The sequence below is a fragment of the Oncorhynchus mykiss genome, chromosome 13 (genome assembly GCF_057628025.1).
Source record: "Oncorhynchus mykiss isolate SJ-2025 chromosome 13, ASM5762802v1, whole genome shotgun sequence".
Classification (NCBI taxonomy): Eukaryota; Metazoa; Chordata; class Actinopteri; order Salmoniformes; family Salmonidae; genus Oncorhynchus; species Oncorhynchus mykiss.
The window spans coordinates 11,037,981-11,062,565 of record NC_143034.1 but is presented as its reverse complement, the minus strand read 5'-3'; the positions used below and the strand labels follow the sequence as shown (position 1 = coordinate 11,062,565).

At 42.1% G+C, this 24,585-nt stretch overlaps 1 protein-coding gene across 1 annotated transcript in view; it reads left to right on the top strand.

Annotated features, from left to right (window-relative positions):
- Positions 1–22,224, top strand: part of LOC110495039 (uncharacterized) — a 34,756-nt gene extending 12,532 nt beyond the window's left edge. Inside the window, exons 4-7 of the mRNA XM_090194586.1 lie at positions 4,185–5,097; positions 9,806–10,965; positions 15,309–15,780; positions 20,234–22,224. Of these exons, the coding sequence (XP_090050712.1) occupies positions 4,185–5,097; positions 9,806–10,965; positions 15,309–15,780; positions 20,234–21,501 (3,813 nt within the window). The 3' untranslated portion in view covers positions 21,502–22,224. The remainder of the gene's footprint in view (positions 1–4,184; positions 5,098–9,805; positions 10,966–15,308; positions 15,781–20,233) is intronic.
- The last annotated feature ends 2,361 nt before the right edge of the window (positions 22,225–24,585 follow it).

Here is a 24,585-nt window from a genome sequence, read left to right as displayed (position 1 = left end):
AAATGACTTGCAAAGGATGCTCCCTGTGTGGAAAGCTTCAGTCAGTGAACAAATTTGAAGACCCACCATTTCACTGGCACAGTGTGAGGAAAAGATTCAGTCCCCTAGGAGACCTAAAGAAACACCAGCTAACTCACCCTGGAGAGATTCCTTACCATGTTCTTAAAATAAAGCTGGTATGATAAGGCTTTATTGTGAACATATCCCTATTTCAGGAATCACCAAACAGGCACCACGGCAGAGAAAACTGAGTGAAGTTGACATTGTGGAATCCATAGAGAATCCTGAGTAATCACAGACATCATATATTCTAGTTGGATTTCTATATCGCTTTTAAAAAAAAGAAGAAAAAATATATAATTTAGTCACGGAAAATGTAAACAACAAAAACTTCTAAATGGCAGAAAATAAACACAACTATTGTAAGTATCCTGTCTCTCTTTATTATGGAGGGTTGAAGAGTCATTATATCTGGTGCTTTACAGGTAGGCTATACTGTAGTAAAGCTGTGGCGTTTGGTGCCGTTTTAAGATGAGAAGGAATATATATTTTAAATGTATGAGCCTTATTTCTATTACAGCAGACTGGATGACTGTCATTCATATTCCATTCATCCAGATCAATGTAACATCGATAGGTTTAGGTTACTACACGATACTCATTTCCCCTCTACCCATCACGAGGATGCTACAACCTGGCCTATGAATTAAAGTTTAAAACATAGGTGCACAGGTGGAGATAATTTAGAGGAATCAAGGTGACAGACGCGTTCAATACTGCCTTGCACACTTGCCTGCATCTAGCTGATCTCGGGTTTAATCATTAGTCATTAGTCCAACAGTTGCACATTAGAGTTTCTGTTGGACAAAGGTAAGTTTATCCCTGTTTCGTTCCATTTGCTTCCGTTTAAGAAAAGTTCCTCACAAAGACAAAGACATGGCGGTTGGAACCAGAAGTCTTAAATTTGGGCTCATCAGACCAAAGGACATATTTCCACCGGTCTAATGCCCACTGCTCGTCTTTCTTGGCCCAAGCAAGGCTCTTCTTCTTATTGGTGTTCTTTAGTAGTGGTTTCTTTGCAGCAATTAGACCACAAAGGCCTGATTTACACAGTCTCCTCTGAACAGTTGATGTTATGTGTCTGTTACTTGAACTATGTGAAGCATTTATTTTGGCTGCAATCTGAGGTGCAGTTAACTCTAATGAACTTATCCTCTGTAGCACAGGTAAGTCTGAGTCTTTCCTTCCTTTGCCGGTCCTCATGAGAGCCAGTTTCATCATAGCACTTGATGGGTTTTGCGACTGCACTTGAAGAAACTTTCAAAGTTCTTATATTTCCAGATTGACTGACCATGTCATTTGAGCTGTTCTTGTCATAATATGGACTTGGGTCTTTTACCAAATAGGGCTATCTTCTGTATACCACCACCTACCTTGTCACAACACAACTGATTGGCTCAAACGTGTTAAGAAGGAAAGAAATTCCACAAATGAATTAAGAAGGCACAGCTGTTAATTGAATTCATTCCAGGTGACTACCTCATGAAGCTGGTTGAGAGAATTCCAAGAGTGTGCAAAGCTGTCATCAAGGCAAAAGGTGGCTACTTTGAAGAATCTCAAATAAAATATATTTTGATGTATTAATCCCTTTTATGTTACTACATGATTCTGTACAGTATGTGTTATTTCATAGTTTTGATGTCTTCACTATTATTCTACAATGTAGAAAATCATCAAAATAAAGAAAAACCCTGGAATAGTAGGTTTGTCCAAACTTTTGACTGACACTGTGAATATCTACTGTAGTGTTAGATGGCAGAGTATCTGTTTATTCATTTTTTCAAGCAAAGAGTATAATGGAGATATTCTCCATTCTAGTAGGTGGCTGTAATGCAATAATTATTGGATGCAACCTCTGTTAAACCTCATCGAATAAATTTAACCCTGGTATGACACTATATGGATGATGGCGGAAGCAGAAGTGTCGTGCTGAAAGCACGTCGAGGACAGTTAGCGAGAAGGATGAGTGGACAACAGTGAAGTCCAAGAATGGAACAAAAAGGGAGAAATTGTTGTGAAAATGAGTCTGATGAATCGTTGCTTGTTGGAGAACGTTTTTTGGATAATGATGTTTATTTGGGAAACTCTTTTGAAGTCACGAGGACGGTGAAGAAGGCTTCAGGAAAAGTGAATGTAGTCATAGTAACCAGGAGTGTTATGGTGTTGACATTGTGTAGTCATAGTAACCAGGAGTGGTATGGTGTTGACATTGTGTAGTCATAGTAACCAGAAGTGGTGTTGATGTACAGGGGTACCGGTACAGAGTCAATGTGCAGGGGCACCGGTTAGTCGAGGTAATTGAGGTAATATGTACATGTAGGTGGAGTGACCATGCATAGATAATAAATAGAGAGTAGCAGCAGCGTAAAAGAGGGTTGAGGGGGGGCAATGCAAATTGTCTTGGTAGCCATTTGATTACCTGTTCAGGAGTCTTATGGCTTGGGTGTAGAAGCTGTTATTAAGAAGCCTTTTGGATCTATTGGCTCTCCGGTAACGCTTGCCTTGCGGTAGCTGAGAGAACAGTCTAGTGTGGCTGGAGTCTTTGACAATTCTTAGGGCCTTCCTCTGACACCGCCTGGTATAGAGGTCCTGGGTGGCAGGAAACTTGGCCCCAGTGATGTCCTGGGCCGTACACACTACCCTCTGTAGTGCCTTGCGATCGGAGGCCGAGCAGTTACCATACCAGACAGTGATGCAACCAGTGGTTGCAGCTGTAGAACTTTTTGAGGATCTGAGGACCCATGCCAAATCTTTTCTGTCTCCTGAGGGGGTAAAGGTGTTGTCGTGCCCTCTTCACGACTGTCTTGGTGTGTTTGGACCATGATAGTTTGTTGGTGATGTGGACACCAAGGAACTTGAAGCTGCTCCACGACAGCCTTCGATGAGAATGGAGCAGACGGAAAGGCTGTTATCCTGTAACCACACGGCCAGGTATGTGACCTCCTCCCTATAGGCTGTCTTATCGTTGTCGGTTGTGTCGTCGGCAAACTTAATAAAGGTGTCGGATAAGTTTTTGGGCCTCCAAGACTTAACGGCAGAAACACTGCATGGGCTACTGTTGCCAGGAAAAGTCCCGCCATCACAGGATCCTTCTGAGCCTGTGTAGGAACCTGATTAAACAGAAAAGCAGGCTGATTTAGTTTAATTAACATTTCGTTGCTCAGTTTTGTATAGGTTTTATTTTTTACCATGCATTTTTTCCCCTTTGTGGGTCCTTATTATCCACCTGTACACTAGGTGGCGGAACGCACATATAATTGTTGCGGACGCCATTATACCAAAGAAGAAGTTAATCCTCACCGAAAAAGTTACGCCAGATAGCTAGAACAACAAGAGCTGCCAATTCCAGTTTCAATGTAAGATCAAGATTTCTAACATATTCTGTAATTTTTCCTTAGGTTAACATTAGTAGTGGGATTATTTGTCCACGTCCAACAGATCGCGTGTAAACAAATCCATTTGTGCTAACATTAGCTAGCTTGCTTCCTAAATTACCCATTTAAACGGCTAGCCAAGCTAACTGGCTTTCTGTCATACCGACAAAGTGAGTTTATCTTCAAGATTTTGTTGTGAATGATAACGTTATTTGTTATTAAGACAGACATGTTAACTATGTGATATGTGCATTGTCCATCTTTAAAATGGCATAAATCTATTGGCAACCCTTATCTAGTAAGTTAGCATGGCTAGTTAGCAAGCCGTTAGCTATTTAGCCAGCTTTAGATAAATCAAACTCAATAAAAGTAGCTAACCTTAATCATTAGCTAACTGTTAATTTAGAGATTACAAATGAAATTACATCTTGGTTCGCGATTGCGTCAATCTAACTTGCTGGTAAAATGTCTATCTAGCTAGATCGTTTCATCCTAGTGAGAAAGGTGACATTTGAATTGGTCTGTAAGTTCAAGCTAAACCAACTACCTCGACACTGTCAACGCTAGCTGTACCTTTGCCACAGCAATGCCAGCTAGCAAAATGTATTAGTATACATGGAATATGTCTTTGTATTAGTATGGATGGAATATGTCTTTGTTAGCTAAGCTGTTCCAGTATTTTGTGAAACTCACCCTGTTTGTGAAACTCATCTTACATTTTGTTTGTGCCTCTTTTGAATCCTACTATAGCCTTCCATGTCTGAACCCAAGTCCTCGGGTTCTTACTGTGGTGTTCCAGCACAGAGAAGCTCACAGTGGGGTCCAGAGATGGTCTTAGTGAAGCTGGAGGACTGTAGTCAACCACTGGAACTCAATGTGATAGTCAAAGAGGAAGAGGAGGAGAGAGAAGTCAAAGAAGAGGTAGAGATCAAAGAGGAGGCGGAGGACATGGCCCTCAAAGAGGAGGCGGAGGACATGGCCCTCAAAGAGGAGGCGGAGGACATGGCCCTCAAAGAGGAGGCGGAGGACATGGCCCTCAAAGAGGAGGCGGAGGACATGGCCCTCAAAGAGGAGGCGGAGGACATGGCCCTCAAAGAGGAGGCGGAGAACATGGCCCTCAAAGAGGAGGAGGCGGAGGACATGGCCCTCAAAGAGGAGGAGGCGGAGGACATGGCCCTCAAAGAGGAGGAGGAGATGGCCCTCAAAGAGGAGGAGGAGATGGCGGAGGAGATGGCCCTCAAAGAGGAGGAGGAGGAGAAGATGGCCCTCAAAGAGGAGGAGGAGATGGCCCTCAAAGAGGAGGAGGAGATGGCCCTCAAAGAGGAGGAGGAGATGGCCCTCAAAGAGGAGGAGGAGATGGCCCTCAAAGAGGAGGAGGAGATGGCCCTCAAAGAGGAGGAGGAGATGGCCCTCAAAGAGGAGGAGGAGGAGGAGATGGCCCTCAAAGAGGAGGAGGAGGAGGAGGCAGCGGAGGAGCTGGCCCTCAAAGAAGAGGAGGAGCAGATGGCCCTCAAAGAGGAGGAGGAGGCGGCGGAGCAGATGGCCCTCAAAGAGGAGGAGGAGCAGATGGCCCTCAAAGAGGAGGAGGCGGCGGCGGCGGAGGAGGAGAGGGTGGTCACAGAAGTGGAGAACAGGGAAGAAGTAGATGGTAACACTGACCCAGGTAAGTTCAGTAGTTTAGTACGGAGAGCGGTTGGTGTATTGACAGCCACAGGAGATTCCAGAACTATTATTTACACCAATCTGGTGGCTCTTTCTGAAGAGTAACTTGGTTTCCCCTCGTTTTAAAGGGGCAGTGCAGTTAAAAACGTGTTACTGTTTTGAAAATAATTCCTGGAATTTCAACCTGTTCAGGTGGGATGGAGTTTTTGGGCCAGATCATGACATCACAATCTGATCTGAATGACCAGTCATCTTTTATTTGCACTTGTATCCTCCTACTTTGAAGGGGTAAGCGGGGTAGGCTCTATCCGCCAATCAGGGCTGTGTATGTAAATATATTTACATTTGTATCAACATGCCCACAAAATCAGACTGAGAATTTCAATGGCAAAAGGAGGCTCAGGGAAATAAATCATAAAATAATATATTTGAAGTTATTTTCATGAAATAAACACAGTGATTTATTAGACAGCCAGTGATGATTTAACCATTCTGCCATCAGAGTGGCCACCGATGCTCCTTATAGGACACATCACTGCACTTTATACTACTCTGCATACTGGTCATCTCTGTATACCTGTCGCATGATGCACTGGCTGATGCTTCTTTAGGGGGGGAGAGGCAAAAGAGGGTTTTCTATCTGAGATACCTACTGCAGCCCTCATCCTCCACATACAACACCCGTTCTGCTAGTCACATTCTGTTAAAGGTCCCCAAAGCACACTCCTCTTTTCAGTTCGCTGCAGGTAGCGACTGGAATGAGCTGCAAAAAAAACAAGCTCAAACTGGACTGTTTTATCTCCATTTCTTCATTCAAACACTCAATCATGGACACTCATGGACACTCATGGACACTCTTACTAACAGTTGTGGCTGCTTCGCGTGATGTATTGTTGTCTCTACCTTCTTGTCCTTTGTGCTGTTGTCTGTTCCCAATAATGTTTGTACCATGTTTTTTGCTGTTGCCTTGTTGTGTTGCTACCATGTTGTCATGTTGTGTTGTCACCATGTTGTCATGCTGTGTTGCTACCATGTTGTCATGTTGTGTTGCCACCATGTTGTCATGTTGTGTTGCTACCATGTTGTCATGTTGTGTTGCTACCATGTTGTCATGTTGTGTTGCTACCATGTTGTCATGTTGTGTTGCTACCATGTTGTCATGTTGTGTTGCCACCATGTTGTCATGTTGTGTTGCCACCATGTTGTCATGTTGTGTTGCCACCATGTTGTCATGTTGTGTTGCTACCATGTTGTCATGTTGTGTTGCTACCATGTTGTCATGTTGTGTTGCTACCATGTTGTCATGTTGTGTTGCCACCATGTTGTCATGTTGTGTTGCTACCATGTTGTCATGTTGTGTTGCCACCATGCTATGTTGTTGTCTTAGGTCTCTCTTTATGTGGTGTCTTGATGTGTGTTTTGTCCTATATTTCTTTTAAATCCCAGCCCCTTTCCCCACAGGAGGCCTTTTGCTTTCTGGTAGGCCGTCATTGTAAATAAGAACTTGTACATTTTTTTAATGTTGTTTTTTTATTTCACCTTTATTTAACCAGGTAGGCTAGTTGAGAACACCTTTATTTAACCAGGTAGGATAGTTGAGAACACCTTTATTTAACCAGGTAGGCTAGTTGAGAACAAGTACTCATTTACAACTGTGACCTGGCCAAGATAAAGCATAGCAGTGTGAACAGATTGCAACACAGAGTTACACATGGAGTAAACAATAAACAAGTCAATAACACAGTAGCTAAAAAAAGAAATAACTATTTTACTATGTACTGACTTGCATAGTAAAATAAAAACATTTAAAAAATGATATTATAAATATTTCATGGGGGCTTTAACATTCTGGGCCTGTTTTCAGCTGGCGATTAGAGGCCCAAGTGTCAAACACACTTTAGTTTGGAATTTTAACATGTAAGAACATGAGCGCTGGCATTTTCCAGCCCCAATGCCAGGTTCAGCTATGTACCTGTCTAACATCAGCTCACTTGTGCTGAGGTGGGAGGGGTGTCAATATTGGAGGCGTGTCCTGTCGCGGTAGGGGATTTTGCTATAGGACCGTTAAGGTAAGACCGTTAAGGTTCCCCGTCGAGGGTGATACAAGTCGTCTCACTCAAGTTCTTATGTCACCCGGCTAACAGGTGACTCACAGGCTAACAGGTGACTCACAGGCTAACAGGTGACTCACAGGCTAACAGGTGACTCACAAGTCCGCCGGACTGGCCTGGTTATGTATCCTGCCCTTTTATTCTGAGATTAGACTTATGTGATGCCGTTAGGCTTGTTTCAGGATCTTAGATAATATCAATCAGACTTAGAGTACCTCTTGTTTCAGGATCCTAGATAATATCAATCAGACTTAGAGTACCTCTTGTTTCAGGATCCTAGATAATATCAATCAGACTTAGAGTACCTCTTGTTTCAGGATCCTAGATAATATCAATCAGACTTAGAGTACCTCTTGTTTCAGGATCCTAGATAATATCAATCAGACTTAGAGTACCTCTTGTTTTACTTTCCCTTTGTATGCTCTTATATCTAGACTCACGCAAGCTATACCTTAGTTACGATTTACAGTCTATGTCCGTCGACTAATACTACCTGAATATTAATATAGAGGATACCTGTTACAATAAAATGATTATTATGTCCAAACCATCATATTGTCTTTAGTGTAGAAACTAGACTTGTTCCCCTAGATTGGGAGTGTCAGAGGCGTTCTCTCCCCGAGGGTTTTGGGTCTAGTTTCTACTTTTTATTCAATGTTTGCAGTTCACACAGTTGTACACGTTATTACAGTTTCTTCTTTGTCCTTGTTCTATAACATCAAACATCATCAAAACACTTACTACTATTAATGCCTTATATGTATTACAACAAGCAGTTAATTACCTTTAATGTAGGTTGACCTGGTTAGTCCCCAAAGAGTATGTTCTTCTACTCACAATTGCTCCAGAGGCTTATCCAATCACTCAGTATCTGTTTCTCCTACTAGAAGTTTGTACTATGATTTACTGAAGAGAACGGTTTGAGACAAATAAAACTTATAACACCACTGACTCTGTTTATCCACTCTGGTTAGGAGGTGGATGTATTCATCACGAGTAGTGTGGAGGGTAGTTGTCTCAGTATGTCTCGTTCAGAAGTCAAAGTCAAGAGATACAATTGTTTTAGAGTATGAAAGTCAGATATGACCTATTAGTTTGATGATAGTTGAAGTGTCACGACCTGTCTGTCGGTGATAAGTCAAGTAGCACTATCATAGTAGCACTATCATGCCCTCTTAAGGAAGGCACTCTCCTTATATCCTCTTTTCGGGACCAGGTCAGCTTTAGCGCTGAGTCACATTCTAACCTTGTGGCGAGCTATTTCTGTAAAGGGTCAGTTTGACATGTTACTGTGAAACATTACTAATGACAGATGCTTCCTCGATCCCCAACTCCTGCATCAGTTTAACCCATTCGACTTCTAGTCTATCTCTTCCTCGTTCCGTCGATGACCCGCTCTCTCCCCCTTCTGGGGGCGGTGCCCGAATGCAAGGCATCTCCTCGGGCCAGCTCTCCGGCCCCCACTCAAGAGGTGGAGCCGGTGGTGACGGTGTGTGCTGATCCAGCGAAGGATGTGTCCTCAGAGCCCCTTTCTGTGCTTCCGCATCAGTCCTTAAAAACACACAACACTGACAGGTTCAGCTATGTACCTGTCTAACATCTGTGTAACATCAGCTCACTTGTGCTGAGGTGGGAGGGGTGGCAATGTTGGAGGCGTGTCCTTAAAAACACTGACAGTTTCATGCAGCTCTAAAAGGAACGTTTCAGACCCACAAACAGCAGGTCTCCTTGGTAACACAGTTGGTTCAGAGAGTGGAACCACAACCTATCCAGCCATGACACACAGTGTCCATGGTAGAAAGATGTTCATTTTGTGCTGGTGAATCTGGTATTTACAAACAGCCTACCCTACTCCTAAATCCTGGCTGGTTTAACAGCATCACATAGGTGTCTTTTCATCCTGGCCATTAGCCCAGTAGCCTAATAATAAAGGGGTTTTAAATGGTCTACTGAGAGTGCCTTGAAATATTAGCCTTAATGTTTTTTCATTATTCACAATTCAGCATACTTCATTTTCCTCGTTTTGAGTAAGATTTCCAGTCACATGTCACAGTTCTTCCATGGCCTGCATACACACCAGACATGTCACTCGTTGAACATGTCTGGGATGCTCTGGATCGATGTGTATGACAGCTTGTTCAAGTTCTCGCCAATATCCAGCGACTTCATACAGCCATTGAGGAGGAGTGGAACAACGTTCCACAGGCCACAATCAACATCCTAATCAACTCTATGCGAAGGAGATGTTGCTCTGCATGAGGCAAATGGTGGTCACACCAGATACTGACTGGTTTTCTGAACCACACTCCTACCTTTTCTTAAAGGTTTCTGTGACCAACCGATGCATATCTGTTTTCCCAGTCATGTGAAATCCATAGATTAGGGCCGAATGAATGTTTTTCAGTCTACTGATTTCCTTTTATGAGTATAATTTTAGAAATTATTGCTTCTACCATTTATATTTTTGTTCAATTGTTACCCAATAAATGGTTTGATATTGATATCAAAACTGCTGCATTAGGCGTTTAAACAAGTCTTTCAAAAACCATTTCAATGCTGTTCCTAATTCTAACCCCATATCTGTTCATGTTCCCACAGGAGAGAGCTCCAACCCAGGTTCAGACAGTGAGCCCAGTTCCACAGCATCAGGAAACCATAAACAACACAGACGGAGGAACTCAAGACAGAAACATCACCACTGCATGGACTGCTTCACTAGTTTCTATGATCCAGAGGAGTTGAGAAGACACACTTGTAGGCCCCAACCCTGCTCAGATTGCAGAGGCAGCTTTATTTGTCCAATTCACCTCAAATCAAAACAGACTCAAAAAAGGATTATGACATACCCGTGTGGTCAATGTGAGAAGATATGTGAAACACCAAGCAAACTCAAGACGCACCAGATAACTCACACAGGAGAGAAGCCATACCACTGCACCATTTGTGGAAAGGGTTGCAGTCATTCGGATCAACTAAAGACACACCAGAGAACTCACACAGGAGAGAAGCCTTACCATTGCTCCCAATGTGGAAAGAGTTTCAGTCAGTTATCTACTCTGAGAAAACACCACCTAACTCACACAGGAGAGAAGCCTTACCTCTGCTCTCATTGTGGGAAGAGTTTCCGTCAGTTAGCCAACCTAAATGCACACCAGTTAATTCACACAGGAGAGAAGCCATACCACTGCTCTCAGTGTGGGAAGGATTTCAGACATCCAAGAGACTTAAAGTCACACCAGAGAACTCACACAGGAGAGAAGCCTTACCACTGCTCCCAATGTGGAAAGAGTTTCAGTCAGTTGTCAACTCTGAAAAAACACCAGCTAACTCACACAGGAGAGAAGCCTTACCTCTGCTCTCAATGTGGGAAGAGTTTCAGCAGGTTATGTGAAATGAAGGCACACCAGATAACTCACACAGGAGAGAAGCCTTACCACTGCTCTCAATGTGGGGATAGTTTCACCAGTTTATATTTCCAAAAGAAACACCAGCTGATTCACACAGGAAAAAAGTCATTTCACTGCTCCCAGTGTGGGAACAGTTTTAGTCAATCATCAACTCTGAAGACACACCAGATAACTCACACAGGAGAGAAGGCCTTCCACTGCTCTCAGTGTGGGAAGAGTTTCAGTCTGGTAGGAAACCTTAAGCGACACCAGCTATCCCACACAGTAGAGAAGCCTTACTGTTGCTCTCATTGTGGGAAGAGTTTCAGTCAATCATCAGCTTTAAAGAAACACCAGAGAACTCACACAGGATAAAAGCTGGGTCATTAAATCTGAAGACACCAGTTTGCTCACATAGGGGATAAGCCTTAACTCTATTATCAATGTGGGGGTAGTTTCACCAGTTTATATTTCCCCCCCCAAAAAAAAACAGCTGTGGAAAGGTTCTGTAATGAATAAAATGTTTTGTTTGCATCTTATCTTTGGTGTCCTAAACTGGTACTTGGTGCATCTAAGTTTGACTGTGACCTCTCCAGCTTGCTGACAATAAAGGGTGATTCATTTTAATATTGACTTTGAGTGTCCCAGTGTAAGAATTTCCACAACAATTCAGTCAGTCGTCAAATTTGAAGACCTACCTTTTCACTGGCACAGGTGAGAAGCCGTACCTCTGCTCTGTGTGAGGGGAACTCACACTGGAGAGAAGTTTGTTCTGAAGTTTGACTAATGTTTATTGAAATAAAGCAGGGATGATGATAAGGGGTTATTTTGAAAGTGTATTTATTTGATTGGTGGACATGGTTTGTCATGGTCAGTATTTCCACTAAACAGCTGTCTGGGAATGCAATACTATTTTTTTAACTAGGCAAGTCAGTTAAGAACAAATTCTTATTTTCAATGACTGCCTAGGAACAGGGGCAGAACAACAGATTTGTTCCTTGTCAGCTCAGGGGTTTGAACTTGCAACCTTCCAGTTAATAGTCCTACGCTCTAACCACTAGGCTACCCTGCCTGTAACCACTAGGCTACCCTGCCTGTAACCACTAGGCTACCCTGCCTGTAACCACTAGGCTACCCTGCCTGTAACCACTATGACCTCCTCTTTAGGACCATATGCCAGAACGCCCTGAATATGTTCTTTAAGACAGGAGACTCCAATGAATCATGTTTATGTAGGTTTACATAGCAGTATATACGGCTTTCTGTAAGGAAGGCCCTTTTAGAGCTTCACACTGGTTCTTATGCATCGAAGTTTGACTGTGACCTCTCCAGCTCTCCTACCATTTGTCCCATCTCTAATTGGACCTACTTCACAGTAGTAAATAGAATAGTAGTAAACAGATGAGCTATTTCAAGTATTTAGCTCTATATAGCTCCGACCCGAAGTTAAACTGTAAAAACAGACAGTTCACATTTTCCATTGACTGGCCATAGCCTACGTCTGAATACTGTAATGTCAAATTTATCAAGTAGACAATATTTAATTTATAAACATAATGCATATCATAAACAATTGCAGAATAATTTTCTCACCATTTCTGGCCATGAGTTCATATTCCTGAAGTAGCCATACACCAAATTACCATACACATCTCATTTAATTGTTCCTATTAGATAGACTATTATAATTTCTAGTTTTTGCTCTATGCATGTGCAGCTGTTTGGCCATGGAAACCCATTTCCTGACGCTCCCGACGAACAGTTATTTTGCTGAAGTTGCTTCCAGAGGCAGTTTGGAACTCGGTAGGTGAGTGTTACAACGTAGGACAAACCATTTTTATGCACTACATGCTTCAGCAATCGGCAGTTCCCCTCTGTGAGGTTGTGTGGCCTACCACTTTGCGGATGAGCTGTTGTTGCTCCTAGACATTTCCACTTCACAATAACAGCACTTACAGATGACCGGGGCAGCTCTAGCAGGGCAGACATTTGACGAACAGACTTGTTGGAAAGGTGGCATCCAATGACTGTGTCACGTTGAAAGTCACTGAGCTCTTCCGTATGGACCATTCTACTGCCAATGTTTGCCTATAAAGATTGTATGGCTGTGTGCTCCATTTTATACACCTTTCAGCAATGGGTGTGGCTGAAATAGCTATATCCACTAATTTGAAGGGGTGTCCACATACTTTTGTATATATAGTGTATGTCCTTGTCCTCTCCTTGGTTGATTTAGGGGGCATATTAAAGAAATAATTAAAGTCAGTAATAAACATTGTAAGTCACATAAATAGACACCAAAACCACTCAATCATCCTAACATAATACATGTAATGGTCTTATTTAGCAAATAAGTGTTTAATTTAAATCAGTGTTTAATAATTTCAACATCCGTGATCATATGAAATTGATTTGTCTTTTTCAGTTCCTCTTAAGGATCCGCCCCCTTTTTTTCAATTTTCACCTAAAATGACATACCCAAATCCTAACTGCCTGTAGCTCAGGTCCTGAAGCAACGATATGCATATTCTTGATACCATTTGAAAGGAAACGCTGAAGTTTGTGAAAATGTGAAATGAATGTAGGAGAATATAACACGTTAGATCTGGTAGAAGACAATAAAAAAGAAAAAAAAAACATGCTTTTTTTTGTATTTTCTTTGTAGCATCATCTTTGAAATGCAAGAGAAAGGCCATCATGTATTATTCCATCCCAGGCGCAATTACAATTTTGGCAACTAAATGGCAGCAGTGTATGTGCAAAGCTTTAGACTGATCCAATGAAATATTGCATTTCTGTTCAAACTTTTGTATCAAGACTGTCCAAATGTGCCTAATTGGTTAATTAATAACGTTACAAGTTCATAACTGTGCACTCTCCTCAAACAATGGCATGGTATTATTTCACTGTAACAGCTACTGTAAATTGGACAGTGCAATTAGATTAACAAGAATTTAAGCTTCCTGCCAATATCAGATATGTCTTTGTCTTGGGAAATTTTCTTGCTACTGACAACCTCATGCTAATCGCATTAGCCTACGTTAGCTCAACAGTCCCGCGGTGGGTCGATCCTGTAGCGGTTCCAGGTAAGTAAAAATGAATGAACTAATACATTTTGTCATTAACACCACATTCTGTTCTTTCCATCACAGTTCATTATGTGGTGGCAATGACGTGTGGTGAGAATTACATTTTTGCAGTATTTGGTCATAAATAGCAGGGATTCTAGCATGCTAACTCCAGTTGGACAGCTAGCATACAATGTCTCCTAAATACACATCATTAAAACCATTTCCTAATCTGAAATAATTTGAGGAAATTAGCTAAATATATATTCTCATACTTGTGCAATTCTTTCTAAAGCCGAAAATGGAGACAATTCAAAGGATATCAATCAACAAAGTGGTAAGAATATTTAGGCTACAACAATATGTTGAAAGATGGCTGTATTGGGTAGAGATGACTGAACTGTTCAGTTTTGTGTTTATGTCTGCAGGTATACAGACAAGGAGGCATACAAAGTTATGTCAATTGGTATTGGTATGTTGTGCAGATCACATGTAAACACCCTCTTCCCTTACTTCTTCAATGAATATCCCATAAGCCTCTACATTATGGACAAGGCATGTGTATGAAAACTGTTTTGATAATGGTTTTCATTCACATTCACCACAAAAAGCAAGTTATGAATACTGTCTTGTGCATGTTTTGTTAATCATCTGTATAATTACTAAAAAAAAATGTCACAGACTTCAGCCTCCCTAAACCTCTGAATATAACAGGACATCTTTTCGATCACCATGCACTGCAAAATCATTCTGGCTATGGATACGGAGAACATCAACACATTAACATCAACAATACTTGGCAGGGTAATTTGTATTTTTCTATCACAAAGTATAATTTATTTATTCTCCGGTCCAGTTGGTGGCGGTAATGCAACATTATACTGGATGCCACCCGCCGTTAAACCAAAGAAGGAGTTGCGCGAGCTAGAACAACAACAGCTGCCAGTTCAATGTCAAGCGTCAAGGTAAGATCTAGATTTCTAATATATTCTGAAACGATTCCATATGTAAACATTAGTAGGCGGATTATTTATCCACGTCCACCAAATTATGTGTAAACAATAGCCATTTGTGCTAACGTTAGCTAGCCAGTAAAATGGCTACCCAAGCAAATGTGTTTATCTTCAAGATGCTGTTGTGAATGATAACGTTATTATTTATTGAGACAGCAATGTGAATTGTGTGATGTGTGAATTGTCCATCTTCAAGATGGCATAAATATATTGGCACCCTTAACTAATAAGTGAGCATGGCTAGTTAGCTAGGCTGTTTCTAAGGCTGGCTAGCAAGCTAGATAATATAATTTCCCTATCTAATCATTAGCTAACTGGTAATTTATAGATTACAAATCAAATGTTATTTTGGTTCGGCGTTGCTTCAAAATAACTTATTGCTAGTAATTTGGTTATCTAGCTAGATCGTTTCATCCTAGTGAGAAAGGTGTCAGTGATCTAAAGCTAACCCAACTAGCTCAACATTGCTAACGCTAGTTGTACGATTACCACAGCAATGCTAGCTAGCTAGTTACATGTATTAGTAGATTCCTAGTGGTTGGAATATTTAGATATATTCCTTTATTAACTAAGATGTTCCAGTTGTGAAACTCACCTTACATTTTGTTTGTGCCTCTTTTGAATCCTACTATAGCCTTCCATGTCTGAACCCAAGTCTCCGGGTTCTTACTGTGGTGTTCCAGCACAGAGAAGCTCACAGTGGGGTCCAGAGATGGTCTTAGTGAAGCTGGAGGACTGCAGTCAACCACTGGAACTCAATGTGATAGTCAAAGAGGAAGAGGAGGAGAGAGGGATTAAAGAGGAGGAGGAGGAGGAGGTGGCAGAGGAGAGAGCATTCAAAGAGGAGGTGGAGGAGAGAGCATTCAAAGAGGAGGCAGAGGAGAGAGCATTCAAAGAGGAGGAGGGGGAGAGCGCATTCAAAGAAGAGGAGGGGGAGAGCGCATTCAAAGAGGAGGAGGGGGAGAGAGCATTCAAAGAGGAGGAGGCGGAGGAGAGAGCATTCACAGCGGAGCAGAGAGCAGTCACAGAGGAGGCTGAGGAGAGAGCATTCACAGAAGTGGAGAACAGGGAAGAGGAGGAAGAAGTAGATGGGAACACTGACCCAGGTAAGTTCAGTAGTTTAGGATGGAGAGAGGCTGGTGCATTGACAACCACAGGGGATTCCAGAACTATTATTGAGTCTTTCCACCAATCTGGTGCCTCTTTCTGAAGAGTAACTTGCTTTCAACCTATTTTAAAGGGGCAGTGCAGTTAAAAATGTGACGTTCCTGTTTTGAAAATAATTCCTGGAATTTCAGCCTGTTCAGGCGGGATGGAGTTTTTGGCCCAGATCATGACATCACAATCTGATCTGAATGACCAGTCATCTTTTATTTGCACTTGTATCCTCCTACTTTGAAGGGGTAAGCGGGGTAGGCTCTATCCACCAATCAGGGCTGTGTGTGTAAATATATTTTAATTTTTATCAACATGCCCAGAAGATCAGACTGAGAATTTCAATGGCAAAAGGAGGCTCAGGGAAATAAATCATAAAATAATATATTTGAAGTTATTTTCATGAAATAAAACAAACACAGTGATGTATTAGACATATGGGATGATTTAAAAATACTGCATGGGGGCTTTAACATTATGGGCCTGTTTTCAGCTGGCGATTAGAGGCCCAAGTGTCAAACACATGTTAGTTTGGAATTTCCTAATGTAAGAATATGAGCACTGGCATTTTCCAGCCCCAACGCCAGGCTCAGCTATGTACCTGTCTAACATCTGTGTAACATCAGTTCACTTGTGCTGAGGTGGGATGGGTGGCAATATTGGAGGCGTGTCCTTAAAAACACTGACAGTTTCATGCAGCTCTAAAAGGAACGTTTCAGACCCACAAACAGCAGGTCTCCTTGGTAACACAGTTGGTTTAGAGAGTGGAACCACAACCTAAATAACCACAATGTAAATAGTCCTGGTAGCCATTTGATTAGCTGTTCAGGAGTCCTATGGCTTGGGGGTAAAAACGGTTGAGAAACCTTTTGGTCCTAGACTTGGCACTCCGGTACCACTCGCCATGCGGCAGTAGAGAGAACAGTCTATGACTGGGGTGGCTGGGGTCTTTGACCATTTTTAGGGCCTTCCTTCGAAACCCATTTCATGAAGCTCCCGACGAACGGTTCTTCTGCTGCTGTTGCTTCCAGAAGCAGTTTGTAACTCGGTAGTGAGTGTTGCAACGGAGGACAGATTAATTTGACGCGCTTCAGCACTCAGCGGTCCTGTTCTGTGTGCTTGTGTGGCCTACCACTTTGTGGCTGTCTATTCATTTGAGTGGTTACCTATCTCAAAGCCCATCCCTCAGCGTTTTACCAAAACAGAGAAGGGGTTTGTTATTGGTTTAATTAAGGATTCCAGCTTTAAAAACCAAGTGCAAAACATTCCGTTTTTCCTGTGTTTTATATCATATTGTTCAACGGGATGAAACTAAAACTGTAAAAGTGTGATTTAAAAAAAAAAAAATCAGTTATTTCCTGGTAGTTGCTGGTTGAAAATACAATTTACACAGGACCTTCTAATCAGCAGACTTGCGTGGGCGGGAGTTTAGGCTTTTCATGGAGACATCACCATGTGGTAAATTGTGGCAAACTTCTTGCTTGAGAAATAGTTTTTTTTTCTCTCCTAAAAAGCAATTATTTTTCCCATTTATTATAGAAATCTACACTGAACAAAAATATCAACACAACATGTAAAGTGTTGGTCCCATGTTTCATGAGCTGAAGATACCAGGAATGTTTCATATACACAAAAAGCTTATTTCTCTGAAATTTAGGGCACGAATTTGTTTACAGCCCTGTTAGTGAGCATTTCTCCTTCGCCAAGATATTCCATCCACCTGACAGATGTGGCATATCAGGAAGCTGATTAAACAGCATCATTAGCATCGTCACACCCTCTATAATGTGCACTTTTGTCAAACAACACAATGTCGCAGATGTCTGCCATTTTGAGGGAGCAGTTGGCATGCTGACTGCAGTAATGTTCACCAGAGCTGTTGCTCTAATGTTCATTTCTCTACCATAAGCCACCTCTACCGTCATTTTAGAGAATTTGGCATTATGTTCAACCGGCCTCACAACTGCAGACCACATGTAACCACGCCAGCCCAGGACCTCCACATCCGACTTCTTCACCTGCGGGATCGACTGAGACCAGGCACCCAGACAGCTGATGAAAATGTGGGTTTGCACAACCAAAGAATTCTGCTCAAACTGTCAGAAATGGTCTCAGGGAAGCTCATCTGCGTGCTCGTCGTCCTCATCAGGGTCTTGACCTGACTGCATTTTGGCGTCGTAATCGACTTCAGTGGGAAAATGCTCACCTTCGATGGCCACTGGCACTCTGTAAAAGGGTGCTCTTCACAGATTAATCCCGGTTTCTACTGTACTGGGCAGATGGCAGACAGTGTGTATGGCGTCGTGTGGGCGAGCGGTTTGCTGTTGTGAACGGAGTGTCCCATGGTGGCGGTGGGGTTACGATATGGGAAGGCATAAGCTACGGACAATGAACATTATTGCATTTTATTGATGGCAATTTGAATGCACAGCGATACCGTGACGAGATCCTGAGGACCATTATGGTGCCATTCCTCCACCGCCACCACCTCATGTTTCAGCATGATAATGATCCTGAGGACCATTATGGTGCCATTCCTCCACCGCCACCACCTCATGTTTCAGCATGATAATGATCCTGAGGACCATTATGGTGCCATTCCTCCACCGCCACCACCTCATGTTTCAGCATGATAATGATCCTGAGGACCATTATGGTGCCATTCCTCCACCGCCACCACCTCATGTTTCAGCATGATAATGATCCTGAGGACCATTATGGTGCCATTCCTCCACCGCCACCACCTCATGTTTCAGCATGATAATGATCCTGAGGACCATTATGGTGCCATTCCTCCACCGCCACCACCTCATGTTTCAGCATGATAATGATCCTGAGGACCATTATGGTGCCATTCCTCCACCGCCACCACCTCATGTTTCAGCATGATAATGATCCTGAGGACCATTATGGTGCCATTCCTCCACCGCCACCACCTCATGTTTCAGCATGATAATGCACGACCCCATGTCGCAAGGATCTGTAGACAGTTCCTGGAAGCTGAAAATGTCCCATTTCTTCCTTGGTCTACATACTCACCAGACATGTCACCCACTGTACATGTTTGAGATGCTCTGGATCGATGTGTTCTGATCCCGCCGATATCCAGTAACTTTGCATAGCCTTCGAAGAGGAGTGGGACAATGTTCCACAGGCCACAATCAATAAACTCTCCCTCAACGTCAACACAACAAATGAGCTGATCGTGGACTTCAGGAAACAGCAGAAGGAGCCACGCCCCCTATCCACATCGATGGGACCACAGTGGAGAAGGTGGAAAGCTTAAAGTTCCTCGGCGTACACATCACTGACAATCTGAAATGGTCCACCCACAATGCGTCTTCAACCTCAGGAGACTGAAAAAAATGTGGCTTTGCCTCTAAGACCGTAACAAAGTTTTACAGATGCACAATTGAGATTATCCTGTCGGGCTGTATCACCGCCTGGTACGGCAACTGCACCGCCCGCAGCCGCAGGGCTCTCCAGAGGGTGGTGTTGTCTGCCCAACGCGTCACCGTGGCACTGCCCTCCAGAACACCTATAGCACACAATGTCACAGGAAGTCCAAAGCTACGGCCTGTTCACCCCTCTACCATCCAGAAGGCGAGATCAGTACAGGTGCATCAAAGCTGGGACTGAGAGACAAAAAACAGCTTCTATCTCAAGGCCATCAGACTGCTACCACCCGGTTACTCAACCCTGCACCTTAGGGGCTGCTGCCCCATTGACATAGATGGAATCACTGGTCACTTTAGTAATGGAACACTAGTCATTTTAATAATGTTTACATACTGTTTTACTCATTTCATGTATTTTTGTCAATGTCAATATTTATATATTTCTTAATAACATTGTTACTTTTACATTTGTGTGTATTGTTGTGAATTATTAGATATTACTGCACTGTTGGAGCTAGGAACACAAGCATTTCGCTACACCCGCAATCACATCTGCTAAACAGGTGTATGTGACCAATACAATTTGATTTGAACAGCATAATCAATTCTATGCGATGGAGATGTCGCCCTGCTGAGGCAAATGGTGGTCACGCCAGATACTGACTGGTTTTCTGATCCACACCCCTACCTTTTCTTGAAGGTTTCTGTGACCAACAGATGCATATCTGTATTCCCAGTCATGTGAAATCCATAGATTAGGCCCTAATGATTTTTTTTCAGTTGACTGATTTCCTTATGAACTGAAACTAAGTATAATTTTTGAAAATGTTGCATATTGCATTTTATATTTTTGTTCAGTGTATTCAAGTAAAGTACTTAATTGTTACCTAATAAAGGATTTGATATTGATATAAAACGGCTGCATTAGGCCTTTAAACAAGTCTTTTAAAGACCATTTTCAATGCTGTTCCTGATTCTAATCCCATATCTGTTCATATTCCCACAGGAGAGATCTCCAACCCAGGTTCAGACAGTGAGCCCAGTTCCACAGCATCAGGAAACCATCAACAACACAGACGGAGGAACTCAAGACAGAAACATCACCATTGCATGGACTGCTACACTAGTTTCTATGATCCAGAGGAGTTGAGAAGGCACACTTGTAGACCCCACCCCTGCTCAGATTGCAGAGGCAGCTTTATTTGTCCAACTCACCTCAAATCAAAACAGACTCAAAAAAGGAGGAAGGTGTACTCATGTGGTCAATGTGGGAAGAGATTTCAAACACCAAGCAAACTCAAGACGCACCAGAGAACTCACACAGGAGAGAAGCCATACCACTGCTCTGTTTGTGGGAAGTGTTTCGGTCAGTCGAACCAACTAAAGACACACCAGAGAACTCACACAGGACAGAAGCCTTATCACTGCTCTCAGTGTGGAAAGAGTTTCAGTTGGTTACACAGCCTGAAGACACACCAGATAACTCACACAGGGGAGAAGCTTTACCACTGCTCGCAGTGTGGAAAGCGTTTCAGTCTGGTAGGAAACCTAAAGAGACACCACCTAACCCACACAGTAGAGAAGCCTTACCGCTGTTCTCATTGTGGGAAGAGTTTCAGTCAGTTACACCATCTAAAGACACACCAGTTAATTCACACAGGAGAGAAGCCATATCACTGCTCTCAATGTGGGAAGAGTTTCAGTCATCCAAAAGACTTAAAGTCGCACCAGAGAACTCACACAGGAGAGAAGCCATTCCACTGCTCCCAATGTGGAAAGAGTTTCAGTCAGTTATCAACTCTGAAAAAACACCAGCTAACTCACACAGGAGAGAAGCCTTACCACTGCTCTCAATGTGGGAAGCGTTTCACCAGGGTATATCAACTGAAGGCACACCAGATAACGCACACAGAAGAGAAACCTTACCACTGCTCTCAATGTGGTGATAGTTTCACCAGTGCATATTTCCTAAAGAAACACCAGCTAATTCACACGGGTGAAAAGCCATTCCACTGCTCCCAGTGTGGGAAGAATTTCAGTCATTCATCAACTTTGAAGACACATCAGATAACTCACTCAGGAGAGAAGCCTCACCACTGCTCTCAGTGTGGGAAGAGTTTTGGTCATTCATCAACTCTCAAGACACATCAGATAACTCACTCAGGAGAGAAGCCTCACCACTGCTCTCAGTGTGGGAAGAGTTTCAGCCAGTCATCAACTTTGAAGAAACATCAGAGAACTCACACAGGAGGAAAGCTGTGTCATCAGAGCTGAAGACACTAGCTTATTCACATAGGGGAGAAGCCTAAACTCTGCTGTCAATATGGGGATAGTTTCACCAGTTTATATTAATAAAATATAACACCAACTGATTATGACTAACAATAACTTACCTGGTTACTTAAAGGGGGTTGAAACTTGCAAAGGAGTGTGGAACATGCTGTCTGTGTGGAAAGCTTCGGTCGGTCATCAGATTTGAAGACACAGCATTTAACTCGCACAGTAGAGAAGCCTTACTGTGTTCGGGAGTTGTTTGAATATTGTTTATTGAGATGAAGCTGCTATGTTCACAATAAGCCATTATCATCATATCACTTTTTCAGGAATCAGCAAAAAGTCAGCACTGCAGAGAAAAGGCAGTTTTACAGGAACTGTATGTATTTTGTTGGTGCTTAAACCAGACATGGCTTGTCGATGTCAGTATGTCCACTATACAGCTGTCTTTTGGGGAATGCAGTACTTTGTATACCAGCAGACCTTCCGCAGCCACAACGGGCAATTCAGTGAAGTTGTATTTGCCATTGTGGAATCCATAGCTAAAATCTGTCCATAGAGAATCCTCAGTAATCAGACAATCATATGTTCTAGTTGGAAATATAATCACTTTTTTTTTTTAAGTTGAAAAATGTATATAATTTAGTCACAAAAAACGTATGCAACAAAAACTTCTAATTAGAGGAATATAACCAAAAATTAATAAACATATTGTATTTCAATTACTATGCTCAGTATCCTGTCTCTCTTTATTATGGAGGGTTGAAGAGTCATTATATCTGGTGTTTTACAGGTAGGCTATACTGTAATTAAAGCTGTGGCGGTTGGTGCCGTTTTAAGATGAGAAGGAATATATATTTTAAATGTATGAGCCTTATTTCTATTACAGCAGACTGGATGACTGTCATTCATATTCCATTCATCCAGATCAATGGAACATCGATAGGTTTAGGCTCCTACACGATACTCATTTCCCCTCTACCCATCATGAGGATGCTACAACCTGGCCTATGAATTAAAGTTTAAAACATACAGTCCCAGTCAAAAGTTTGAACACACCTACTCTTGGCAGTCTCTCAACCAGCTTCAGGATGAATGCTTTTCCAACAGTCTTGACGGAGTTCCCACATAAAGTGGGAAGAACAAGTATTTGATACACTGCTTATTTTGCAGGTTTTCCTACTTACAAGGCATGTAGAGGTCTGTAATTTTTATCATAGGTACACTTCAACTGTGAGAGACGGAATCTTTAACAAAAATCCAGAAAATCACATTGTATGATTTTTAAGTAATTCATTTGCATTTTATTGCATGACATAAGTATTTGATCACCTACCAACCAGTAAGAATTCTGGTTCTCACAGACCTGTTAGTTTTTCTTTAAGAAGCCCTCCTGTTCTCCACTCATTACCTGTATTAACTGCACCTGATTGAACTTGTTTCCTGTATAAAAGACACCTGTCCACACATTCAATCAAACAGACTCCAACCTCGCCACAATGGACAAGACCAGAGAGCTGTGTAAGGACATCAGGGATAAAATTGTTGACCTGCACCAGGCTGGGATGGGCTACAGGACAATAGACAAGCAGCTTGGTGAGAAGGCAACAACTGTTGGCGCAATTATTAGAAAATGGAAGAAGTTCAAGATGACGGTCAATCACCCTCGGTCTGGGGCTCCATGCAAGATCTCACCTTGTGGGGCATCAAAAAAAAACAAAAAAACTTCAAATGCATCCAACAAGTACTAAACTTTTGACTACTTTAATACACATATACTGTAAGTGATTTTTGTCCCAATACTTATGACACCTTCAAATGGGAGGACTAGATACATAAAGTGCTTTTATTTTGTGAAGGAACATTTTATGTTTGTGGTTTTCTAATAACCAATTTGTCTGGGTTCATGCAAGTGATTGATTGATCGTGCCTGGGAGGAATCCTCACTATCAGTATAAGCAATTTGGCAGAACGCCCATAACATTGTTTTGAAAACCGAAAGAGATGTCTCAGTTTCAAGGTCTCAGCTTGGAGCGAAGAGGCCTCGTAAGGTAATGGTCGGTCACATGCATGAACCAAATGTTAATGATGAATTAATTATGAATAATGAATAAGTTAAATCATGCAAATATAACAAGTATATAAGTATATATATAAGTATATATAATATAAGTAGTATATAAGAGAACTAACGGGACTGCCCCAGGGGAGCTCCTGATCGTCATGTGTACTATGGTGCATTAAGTTTGTTGGAACCTCTCCAGCTTGCTGATAATAGAGAATGATTAATTTAAGATTGACTTCAGGTGTCCCTGGTGGTATTTTCCACGACGGTAAAACATATATGTATGAAAATACCCTCAATACATTCTGTACTGTCGCCTCATATGAAACAATATACTGGAGTATAGAGCCAAATTAAACGTTTTAGCTTCACTGTCCAAATAAATACGTAGGTGTGTATCGCAAATATCCAAACAACATGTAGTATCACTATTCTCCAATAAAGGGGAATAAACGCCTAGAAGAGGCTACGCAAGGGGCCTTTTCTTGCCTGCCACTGTAAAGGTTGCTTAATGTCGTACAACCATCCGGAAGCCTCGCAAGCTTACGTTTTGTTTCGCTATGCGGATTCCAGTGGTAATCGGTCTGGGCCCGGTTTCCCGATAGCGATGGAACTTAAGCCTCGTTCACATCACCCATAAACACTCCATCACGTTGCCCCGGATGTCATGCATTTTAATGGCGATGTCCACAACGGAGTGAAAAAGCAACGCCCCCTTGTGGTTCAAGGTACCGTTGCGAGACGGACACTGCATACGTTGACATTTTTCAAACTTTTTGTTTGTTTTGTTGCTAGCTACAATGCTATATTCAACCTAGCCTAGCTTTTAGCTAGCTAGATGCTTTGCAATGCTCGCTGTGCCCTGAATTGCCCGTTTAACTTTTTTCACAGTTTGGTGCCTTTAAAATTAAATCTGAAAAATTATTAAATTATACCATTTTTCCTACAGATTTACTCAAATTCTTTCAAAGTGAAAGAAGGCTATACAATTTTCCAAATAAAAATAAATAAATATAGTA